Here is a 12,167-nt window from a genome sequence, read left to right as displayed (position 1 = left end):
TATAATTTAATATGGACTAATGCAATATATTGTACATAGAAGAAAAATAGGCAGTGTACACACAGACACCGAATTGTGCTAAAATAGTGAAGGATACAATGGACCTGAACATCAATTTGTCCAACCACTTCCAAACAGAAATCCACATCAAACTCTGAATTTTAGAGTTTACATCCTACATTAAGCAGGACGTAGGCCTGGTCTTTTTCTTGTAGCCTCTCCTGGGGTGTTTTCGCACCGGATCTAGTTGCTGGAACTCAGCCTCACAAACGAGCAGCGTGTATTAGACCGTAGCCCACCTCTTGCGCCCGGAACATCTCAGAAGAAATTCATCCTTTTCTTCAGGTGGTAAAAGTATTGAGACTGCTATATCCATCATGTCCATCTCAGACTCCGAAGTTTCTGCAACGCTAGATGGAGGGGGAAGAACCCACAGATTCCAACAGCCTTTTCAGCTGTTCTGAGGGGCTGGGTATGTTTTGCTTCTGTCCCATTTGCATTTTATATTCAGAGGTCCAAAACAGAGGACATTACACTGTGCTCACGCAACAGAGAATTCTCATCAGGGTATAAGCACCGTATCCAGTTCAGACCACCAAGAGTCATTGGCAGGTATGTAATGCTGGAAACAGTTTAGAGAAAAAAACATGCATTTGTACAGCACCTTTCACAATCACAGAACATCTCAAACAGTTTTATACCAATGAAGCGTGTTTGAAGTATGGTTACTATCACAGCCACATGGCGCACAGCAAGCTTCCACAAACTACAATGTGATAATCATTAGATAATCTGGAGGTGGTGGTTGAGGGATGAATGTTGGCCAAGACACTGGAGATCACTCATTTCCCCGCCCTCCTTTGAAACAGTGTTATGGTAATTTTTGCATTAACCAGAGAAGACAGGCTGGGCTTCAGTTTAACACCAGAAAGATGGTAGTTACGTTTGTATAACACCCCTCAGTACCACACTGGGGTGTCAGTATTGATTCTTGTACTTGAGCCTTCAAGTGGGACTTGAGCCCACACCCTGCACCTGAGAGATGAGAGTGCTACCTGGAGCTGATATTACAAGAGAAGGGTATCAAAACATGAGATAGCAAAAAGGACTGGAGAAATCTTGGCCTTTTCATCCTTGAAAGGCACTAAATAAGGATGTTTGTAAGATGGCAGTTAGTATGTGAAAGGTAGATTCAGGAAGGTATTCAGAACTGAGTTACTCAAACATGGGAACAACAGCTTGCATTTATATAGCACCTTTAGAACAGTAAAATGTCCCAGGTTACTTAATAGGACTGCTATCAGACAAAATTTGGCACCACGTAATTGAAATAACTCCACAGAGCCTGTTATCCGGTCACCGACTCACCCTTTGTTTATAGGTGCATAGTACTTGACACTGGTCTTGCTTCCTCAGAGCCAGCTCTCAGAATAAACAGAACCTCTGACATGCCTGTTAATGTCAGGACTCCTGGTATGGACCAGGTTAACAGCCCAAATCAGGGAACTCATATTCTATGAGGTCCACCTGGCTGACCTCGTTACAATCTTTACATCCCTCCCCCTCAAAGTTCATGGACGTAGGCCTGCTCTTTCTCTTGTAGCCTCTCCTGGGGTGTTTTCACACCAGATCTAGTTCCTGCAACTCAGCCTCACAAACGAGCGTGGACTAGACCATAGTCCATCTCTTGCGCCCGGAGCATCTCAGAAGAAATTCATCCTTTTCTTCAGATGGTAAAGGTATTGAGGCTGGTACATCCATCATGTCCATCTCAGACTCCGAAGTTTCTGCAACGCTAGATGGAGGGGGTAGAACCCACAGATTCCAACAGCCTTTTCAGCTGTTCTGAGGGGCTGGGTACGTTTTGCTTCTGCCCCATTTGCAAGTTTGCAGCTTTCACATGGACCACACACTTGTTCAGTTCTGCCTCACGTACCAGAACCTTGAATGGCATGGGACCTGAACTCGTTTCGACCATGACTCTTACCCATGCAGGGCCATTTCCATGGGTCCTACATCAAACTTCATCCCCTGAAGTAAACTGTCTCTCTTATCTTGTGCCCGCATTGGCATTCCTGATGCCATGTCACCCTCCCTGCCAGGTCCAGGAAGATCAGATTTAACCTGGTGCAGAGTTTTCTCCCCATCAGCAATTCTGCTGGAGCTGTCCCTATAGTTGATTGAGGGGTGGCCCAATAATCAAATAGAAACTGGGACAATGTGGTATTGAGTGAAGCTGTAGGCTGTTTTCTTTAAGCCTGACTTCCAAATTTGCACTGCACATTCTGCCAGACAACTGGATGATAGTTGTTATGGAGCTATATCCCAAATGCCATTTGACTTTTGGAAATCCTCCAATTTGCTGCTGGTAAACGATGGCCTGTTTTCTGTGACCGACACTTTTTTACAAAAGATGCTCACAACTTTATATCTTCGTTCCCTTGTTTGACGAATGAACTCGATGCACGTCCAATCACTTTGAATGGGCGTCCACAATGTCTAAGAACATTGAGCCCATGAAAGGACCTGCATAGTCAACGTGTAACCAAGTCCAGGGTTCACCCAGCCATACCCATGAAGGTGGGTTGCTGATGGCCGTAATATTTGACCTTGTTGGTATTCTGAGCAATGTGGCTATGTCTGTATCCAATCCTGGACACCAGACATACCTTCAATCCTACATCTTCATTTTGGACATCCCTGGATGACACTGCTGGAGTTCAGCCAGTATCTGGTGGCACCCTTTGCTGGGGACAATCACTCTTGCTCCCCATAATAAAATGCTGTCCTTTACCGTGATCTGGTCTTGCCAAGTCCAAATTCTGGTTGTGATGGCCATTCTGCTTCCTCCATCACCACCAGCTGTCTTAGTTTGCCAAGACCAGATCTTTTTGCAACCACAACCTGATATTGTCATCGGTGACCGGAAGGGTGTCCAGAAAGTTTAAAACCAGAATGGACTCTTCCAGTGGCGATACCATCAGTGGTGTATCTGCCAGTGGGAGGCAGCTCAGGGCATCCGTGTTTGCTACTTGGCCTCCTGGACAGTGTTCCAACTCGTAATTGTATGCAATTAGAATGAGATCTCACTACTAAATTCGACCTGAAGCACGAACTTGTTCTCTTTGAGTTGTACTAGAAGGGATTTGTGGTCTGTTGCTACACAAATTTACAGCTGTAAAGGTATTGGTGGAACTTTCTCACACCAAAGATGACTGCTATATCTTCATTCTCTACTTGGGCATACTTGTGTTCAGCATCAGCAAAAGTCTGGGAAGCAGACACCATTGGGCATTTCTCTCCATTGGGCCATCTCCGAGCCAACACTACCCCGATACCGTATGGGGAGGCATTGCATGTCAGCCCTGGATCTCGCATGGGATCATAGTGTGGGCCAACACCTTAGATAATGATGGCTGTTTCTTCACTTCTCTTAAGGCTATGTCCTGGCTATGAGACCATTTCCAAGGCTGACCCTTTTTCAAAAGCTCATGTAACAGTGCCAGTATGGAGGCCAGATTACATATGAAATTTCTGTAATAAGTTACTAATCCAAGGGAAGACTTAAGCTCCAGTACAGACGTGGGAGCCAGGGCAGCTTTGGTTGCCTTTGCTTTATCTTCCAATGGGTGTAACCCAGTATTTTTGATTTTACAGACCAAGTAGGTCACATGGGGGACCTGAAACACACATTTTCCCTTCTAAGGTGTACGTCTGCCTTGGAGAAATGTTTAAGGACTATGTCTGAGTGTTCCTTATTGGTCTTTCTGGTTATTAGCACATCATTCAGATAAATGTCGATCTGGGATAGACTTTTAAAAATGTTTTCCATTTGCTGAAAACTGGCACAGGCTGATGATACCCCAAATAGCCATCTCGTATATTGGGACGAACCCTTATGGGTATTAATTGTAGCATACTTCAGGGAATCCTTATCCAGTCGTAACTGCAGGTACGCACTGCTCATGTCCAGCTTTGTGAAGGACAGAACCCCCATCTTCCATCTTTGCATATAAGTCATCGGTGTGAGGGATTGTGCATTTATCCAATTGTGAGAAATGGTTTACCGTTTGTTCAAAATCCCTACAAAGGCAAATCGACCCTTTGGACTTCACAATTGGTACGACCAGTGCTGTCCATTTCACAAACTGGACTGGTTTGATGATTCCTTCGCTTTACAGCCTCTTTATTTCTGCCTCTACTTTGGCAAGTGAGGCAAATGCCACTGGGCAGGCCTTGCAGAATCATGGAATTGCTTCCTGGTCAACATGTAAGGTGGCCTTGGCTCCTCTGATAGTCGCTAGACCTTCCTCAAAAACATCCCGGTATTTAATTAGGACTTCCCTCAAGGATCGAAAAATGTAAGCCAAACAGGGTGTCTCTTTCTCAACTAATTTCGCCCCATCAGGCTTGGGCCCCAGCCTTTTTATCTCAATCAGTGCTAACTGAACCAGCTGTTTCTCGTACAATTTCGGAACCAAAGCTGTACCCTTAATCTGTGAAAGTTCCCTGGTATAGGTTCTCAGTCTAGCCAAGGTCTTACGCAAACTTAAGGATTGGAGTCCAGAGCAAAGTTTGTTAAAAGACTGGTTCTGCAATCTCTGATACAGCCAGCCCAGTATCAACCTCCATTAGAACTGTGTGACCATTTAACCAGATGTTTATTTTGATTAGTTCTGATTTGGATTTTGCTAAGCAATTTAACTGTTCCAAGCCAGATATAGGTGGGCTTTGCAGAGTGTGCACTCTCCTGGATACTGACCTATAAGTTCTCTTACTCAATTGAGGCCTAGTGGGAATATTTTGCTGTCTCGAGTCTGCATACCGGCAGGATCTATAATGGCTGGCTAGGCCGGATCCTGAAGAAAATTTCAATTGTTTGGCCGAAGCTTGGCTTTGTTTTGGGGTTTTGCTGTGGGCTGGTCTAGAGTCCCTCTGTTCAGGATACGTCCTGAGTGAGCCAATGTAATTGTCTTCACTCAAGTGGTGTCCCCCAAGCTCAGTTCGACTGGCGAGGGTCCCACTTCCATCAGTAGACTCTATAACTCATATGCTCCACTTGCTACATTTTCCAATGATAAAGCCAGTTGTAGTGCCTGTTCGAAGTCCAGTTGGGCTTCAGCCAGTAGGCGCTTTTGCATGGTTACATCATTAATCCCTTTTACCAAATGGTCTCTCAGCATTTCATGAAGGGTTAAACTAAAGTCACATGCCTCTGCCAGTCATCTTAACGTCGTCAAAAATCCCAGCACGGATTCCACTGGTTGTCGAACTGCTGAGTAAAACCAAAATCATCTCAGAATCAGAGGAGGGTTGTGGTCATAATATTCCTTAATCAAATCTGTCAACTCTTTAAAGGTTTTAATATCTGGTGCCTCAGGGAAATCTAGGCTCCTAATAACCAAAAAAGCTGAGGGTCCACAAGCTATCAGAAGAATTACTCATTGCTTTTAAGCTTCCCCAATATTGTTTACTCAGAGAAAGAAAAATATATTCTTTCCACATACTGGGGCCCAGTCTTCAACAGCAGGATCAAATGAATCAAGCTTCCCAAGAAACAGCATGTGCCAGAAATGCTTACCCCAACTCAAGCAATTTTCTTCAGGAGCATTATTTTTCCTCTTGCCACCACTGAAATAACTCCGCAGAGGTCAGTATTCAATCATCAAGTCACCCTTTATTTACATGTGCATAGTTCTTGATACTGGTCTGGCCTTCTCAGAGCCAGCTCTCACAGTGAACAGAAACTCTGAGACTCCTGTTCTTATTTTTCAGCCAAGGCTCCCTGATTGGACCAGGTTCACAGCACCACTCAGAGAACTCATGTTCTATGAGATCCATCTGGCTGACCTCGTTGCAACCACTACACCATCTAAAGAGTTAGTGGTACAGGATCGGGTGGAAACCTTGTAGCTTTCCAGATGAAACAAATGAAATAGACCATGGATTTCATCCATGCCAATTTGATATGATCTCACCTTCTTAGAACACAAAACGTATTTTAGGATGAGAGAGAGCCAGGTTTTTCAAAATTCTGAGATTTCAGCAATTAAAAATATAGTTTTCTGTGTAGCTCATCAGGGAGCATGTTTAACATTTTGTTGCACATTGGGAACAATGCCAAGAAGACCATAGGCCCCAGACCCTCAACGGTCACTGATTTAAGAGTCTTTAGGAACATGATAAGCAATCAGCCAAAATAGCTAATGATTTCATCAGTAGCTTTAGCTTTTTAGCTTTGGAATAAATTTGCTTCATTATATCTGTTACATCTGTGAATCAATGTTTCTTGTAAATCATGCTGTTTAAAAATTTGGCAACTAAAATTGAGCATGTAAAATTGGTAACGTCAGAAGCAGCAAGATCTTCTTCCAGGCTGGAACCAGCAATGTGACAAACATCTCGCAGTTTGCCCATAATTAGTCCCATCTGGAGGCCCCATCCACTAAAAGAGAGAACTTCATTGTATTCTCTTTTGCCTGAGATAAGGAAGAAAGGGTCACATTAGTTTCTCAAGGTAACAGGCTTCCCAGTGGTGCAGGAGACTATCACTTGCTTGTGTGGGTGGTCCTCTCAATGGGGAGATGCACCAGAAGCCAAAGGAGTGCTACTCACTTTAATGCTTAGTTGGAGTGCGGCCACACATAAAGCATCCTGTAAGTGACTGCCCACTTTTCTGGCAGAAGCCCCTTTATCCTGCACCGTCCAATCCCACCATATTCCTGGCAGAATGATAAACCAGAGGGTAGTATCTTGATAACAGGGGTTACCCACTCTGTATCTGGTTCATGGTACCCTTTTTCCATGTGACCTATAATGGATGGTGCTTGTATGTCAAGAGCCATTCTGTGAGAAGGAGCATCGTGGTGCAAACCATCGACCTTCCAGATTAATGATTCTGTGTCTTGAGTCACTATAGTGTCAGGGTGTGTCTCCAAACTTGCCAAAGCATTACTCCAAATTAGTAGTGATCTCCTACAGGTCACACAACTTAGTTTCCATGAGACCATAAGGCAGAGAAGCTGATGCAGGCCAGTGAGCCTGCTCTGCCATTCAATGAGATCATGGCTAATCATCTTCAACTTCACTTTTTATCCTTTTCTCCACACCCCTTGGTCCCCTTATCTATTGTGAATATTTTTAACAACCCAGCCCCAAAAACTCTTTGCAGTAGAGAATTTCACAGATTCACTACTCTCTGAGAGAAGAAATTCCTCCTCATCTCTGACTTAAATGGGCAACTCTTTATTCTGAGATTAAGCTTTCTGGTTCTATACCCTCTCATAGGAGAAACAACCTTTTGGTACCTATCCTATCTAGCACACTGAGAATCTTTTATGATTCAACAAGGACTCCCCTCATTCTTCTAAACTCCAATGAACACAGGCCCAAACTACCCTTCTAAGGGAGAAATCCTTGCCACTAGGCATTTGATGATGATCTTAAGAGGAGACACCATAAAACCCATTGCTCCAGATGGGCTGCCAATAAGCAATAATTGGAATATTCAAGTTTCCTTAAAACGTGACTTTAATATCTTTCTCATTCTTCATTATCTTCTTCTCTTGACCATTTCAACTCTCGTAGTTTAGACCATTCTCATGGTGAATTCAAAATCTGTTCGCCCTGAGATTAGCTTTTCTTGCAGTCACTCAAAAATATGGAATTTAAATATTTGTGAAAAGAAAGGCAAGTTGCCAAAACTTTTCATCTTGCACTCAACAGGGCAAATGCAAGAACGTCAAATTTCCCTGTTGCTTTCTCCATGGCAATGTCTCACCAATCAAAGTCAACTTGCCAACCAACTAGCATCCTTTTCTCCTGTAGTATAAATTAATGTGATCAAAAATTTTGGGTTTATCCTGTTGAATGCAAAATGAAAAGCTTCACAACTTTCTTTCAGCAATAATTGCCTTCAGATAAATAGACATTGTAGTAAGTTTAGCAATATGTAGAACATGAACAGCAAATGCAATCTGCTAATTATTATTTTTGAAAGTTGTAAGCCTTCATTTGACTTCACATAAGTAGTACATCATTACATTGGACTTAATTTTATATGTTAAGCATTAAATAAATTCACTAAGCAATGAACAAGCAGCTAATCTACCTGGAATATAGTTCAATTTTACAATTGCAGTAAGAAGTGAAATCTAGATGAAAATTCCTTGTTCTTTTCCAAACAACATACATACTGTAACATAAGATAATGTGGTTATGATATAGATTTTTTTTATCATAATGTCAATTCATCCTGTGCGTTAACTGCAAATAAACATTCTGACTTGTTTCAAAATTTTGCTGCGTTCACTGACCCACATTGGTTTACAGTATGTTAACTCCTTAAATTTAAAATTCTAATCCTTGTTTTCAAATCTCTCTGTGGCCTTGTCCCTCCCTAATTCTGTACTCTCTTCAGCTCTACAAACTTCTGACATTTCTGTACTCCACCCTTTCTGGCCTCTTTCCCAAGCTTAATCACTCCACCATGGTGGTCCTGTATTAAGTTACCTAGGCCCTAATTTCTTTCATTCTCTCTCTAAACGTCTCTAACTCTCAACCCTTCTTTATGATGCTTATTAAAACCTACCTCTTTGACCAAATCTTTTGGCATCTTTTGTATTGATTCCTTATGTGGTTCCAGAATCACACAAGTGTTATGATGCAAAAGGAACCCATTCAGTCCATCATGCTTGCATTGATTTGTTAAATAAGCATTGTTACCTAGTGTCAGTTTTCTATTTCTTCCCCATACCCTTTCACATCATTTTTTTAATCCAAATAATCATTCAATGCCCTCTTGAATCCCTCAATTGAGCCTGCATCCATACCCTCACTACTTGCTGAGTGACAAAACTTAACCACACTTCACCCATGCATCTTTTTCAGATCACTTTATATCTATGCCCTCTTGTTCTTGTTCATTTTATAAATGGAAATTGTTTCTCCCTGTCTAGTCCTTCCAACCTGCTCATCATCTTAAAAACTTCTTTCAGATCCTCTCTTAGCCTTCTTCTCTCCAAGGGGATCAGCTCCAAGTTCTTCAAACTATCCTCATAACTGAAGTTCCTAATCCTTGGAACCATACTTGTAAATTGTCTCTGTACTCTCTCCAATGCATTCACCTCCTTCCTATAATGTAGCACCCACAACTGTACAGATACTCCAGCTGAGGTCTAACAAGTGTCTTATAAAAGTTCAATATTACCTCATTATGAAACGAAGAACTGCACTGCTGGAAATCCGAAACAAAAACAGAAATTGCTGGAGAAACTCAGCCAGTCTGGCATCATCTGTGGAGAGAAAGCAGAGTTAAAGTTTTGGGTCCAATGACACTTCTTCAGAATGTTTCAACATTACCTCCTTGCTCTATACTCCTATTAATAAAGCCAAGAATACTCTGTGCTTTACAATTGCTCTCTCTCTCTCTGTCTTGGACTTTCAATGATCTATGCACATATGTACTCAAGTCCCTATGTTCCTGTTCACAATTTACAATTCATCCAAGTTTTGTGTTATCTGAAAACTTTGAAATTTCCCCCGCACACCAAGATCTAGATCATTAATATACATCAGTATATTTGATAACATTATTGCGAAGTGCCTTGAGACATGTTCCTATGTTGAATGTGCTATACAAATGCAAGTTGGTGTTGAGTAAGGAAATAAACACTGATCTTGGAAAGGCAATATAAGGAGATAATCTGATGTAACATTACTGCCTAATATTCCATTTTATTTTGCAGGAATATGGCATCATACATTCTACAACAACAACAACAACAAGCATTTATATAGTAAAATCTCTGACAGTGACACCGAACAACTGAAGGACATATTAGGAGAGGTGACCAAAAGTTTGATCACAGTGATACGTATTATGGATCAACTTAAAATGGAGGTGGAGTTGCTTCAGGAGAGAATTCCAGAGCTTTGGCAGCTGAAGGCATGACTGCCAATGGTGAAATATTGAATTGGAGTTTTGCATATCATGTAATCCAATGTAGCAACATCTTCTATTTCTTCTTTAGCATCGAGGATTATTTTCTTCCACTCTGGAGTTGTGTGTCTTGGAAGTCCCATACTGGAACTACATATCGTGTCATAGTAGGCCAGCTGGTGTTCAATGAGTTGGGTGAGTGTGTGTTGCCTGGGTTTTAACACACTACCTTTGCTGTTTGAACTTGGTCTTCACTTGAGTTTGTCAGAGATGTTCAAAATAGTTGGTGTTTTTGTGGATACTTCTTCTGCAGGTCAAGATTCCAGTGAGTCAATGACAATATTGTATTTTTCACAGAGACTTTGAGGAAGTCTTGGAGTCTCTGTCCTCCTGGTAACAGCTTTCCCTGGCAAAGCTCAAAGCTCAGAGCAGAGGATTTGTTATGGAAGTCTTCAGCCCAGCATGTAGATTATGTGGCCTAACCTATGTTCAATCACCCTATGCTCTTTCTGTCCTTGTACATTATAATCTGCTGTACTGCATGCAAAACAAAACCCTTCTCTGTATGTAGGTACATGTGACAATAATAAATCAAATCAAATCAAAACCAAATCATGATAAGTTATCATGCAAACCACAATATAATATAGAGTATACAAATGTACATAGTTTTGTTCAAAATACATTGGTAATTGTTTTTGTATGGGCAAAATTAAATGGGCATTGAGAGAATTTATAGTATTAATTTAAAGTCAAAAACAACTAATAGTTTTGCTTTTCACTTTGATCCAGATATGTCAACATCACTACATTAGACATCAACTTTAGTACTGGCTAATACAATACTCCCCTCAACCTCTATTTAACATTAGCTTTGAAGGGATTGTAGAAGTAGTCATTCTGGATTCAAGTTCCAGTATGGTGTTGGTCAACTTGTGGCCTATATGGAAAAGGAGGTGCTTTTGGTGAATAACAAAGAAAGCAATCCTGGTGCAATCTGTCAAGCCGCAGTTCCTTACACTGCTCATCAGTGGTGCTACGGCCTGCAATAGTCTCCAGGACTGTGAGAATTCTCTGAGGGCCAGAAAAGGTTTTGGTAATGGCAGCCAAGTGACTAGTTAGCTGTTCAGCAAACCAAACCAAGGTAGCTGGTTGCCATGCTGTTTGGAAGAGAAAGTTCACTTCCTGAAATCAATTGGTTGTGATCGCCCCAATTATTCACAAATCTGAGAAGACTGACACTATCTTTGAAGGTAGACAAGGTTCATGAATCAGTCGGCCATCTTCAAACTGACTATGAACCAACTGGCAGTCAAAGGATGTCTTCTCATCATTGGATTAGTTTTGTCTAATCAGAGCTCCCTTAAATCAGCAAGTCCAAGTGTAGGCAAACAGCCACTCCAGACATCCACTGGTGTCTGTGGCCTCTCTCCAGCCTATCATTGTTCACACCATCAAGCTTGTTTGAGGCTTTTGTTGGGCTTATATGAAAAAGGTGAACTAGTGTGTCAGATCGATCCAGGAGATCAGACTCCCAAGGGTAGATTTTTAGGCTTAGAATCCATTTACAGAACTGCTGACTACCTTTAGAACATTGGAAAGATTGTGACTGAGCTATCTCACTGAGTGAGCGCAAAGCTGTAATGAAATGTTAATACTTGAGGAGTGCATTCCAAAAATAGTGGCAGAGGCTTAATTAGCATAAAGGGCCTTTCAGAGTTCGGGAATGATGCATTGCAGGACCAGGGTGTTTTGCCAGCAAATGGTAGATGTTTAACTGTCTGCCTTTTCGCAAATTATACACTCTTTTCCATATAACACTTTCAAGGCTTCTTTAAACACATTTATCAGCTATCCATCCATTATTTCAATCATGCCTGCTTGTAAAAAAAATTGAAGAGCAAAAATTAATGAAACCTCCTGCAGAAAGTACAACAGAGGGCCTTTCCTGAGATTTGATAATGCACAGCAATAGCTCAATATGAACCTGAGTTCTGCTGATATAGTGGGAAGATAAATCAGCCACGTTATTGCATTGAAAGTGCTCATGCAGTTTTGGTAAAGTGGATTTATGTTGGCATAATATGAATAAAAGAGTGAAGTACATCATGATGAGATTTGACAAAAAGGAGAAGCTTTGTGTGTGTGGATCTCTGTTGTGCTTTTAAATTAGCTCCATTTTTACTGATTTCATGCACGTCTGCAAGAAAAATATCCACAGATACAG

At 41.5% G+C, this 12,167-nt stretch overlaps 1 protein-coding gene across 1 annotated transcript; it reads left to right on the top strand.

The window, feature by feature from the left end:
* The first annotated feature begins 4,058 nt into the window (after positions 1 to 4,058).
* On the top strand, positions 4,059 to 11,584 carry LOC109926831 (prostaglandin reductase-3). The gene is given in 7 exon segments (XM_048595721.1): positions 4,059 to 4,210; positions 10,733 to 10,782; positions 10,785 to 10,853; positions 10,856 to 10,911; positions 10,913 to 11,050; positions 11,194 to 11,219; positions 11,221 to 11,584. Coding segments are annotated over 7 exon segments (855 nt in total).
* The last annotated feature ends 583 nt before the right edge of the window (positions 11,585 to 12,167 follow it).

The sequence above is a fragment of the Rhincodon typus genome, chromosome 4 (assembly GCF_021869965.1).
Source record: "Rhincodon typus isolate 14 chromosome 4, sRhiTyp1.1, whole genome shotgun sequence".
In the NCBI taxonomy this organism is placed as follows: Eukaryota; Metazoa; Chordata; class Chondrichthyes; order Orectolobiformes; family Rhincodontidae; genus Rhincodon; species Rhincodon typus.
Note: the sequence above shows the minus strand (reverse complement) of the source record. Positions and strands in the feature narration are given on the sequence as shown.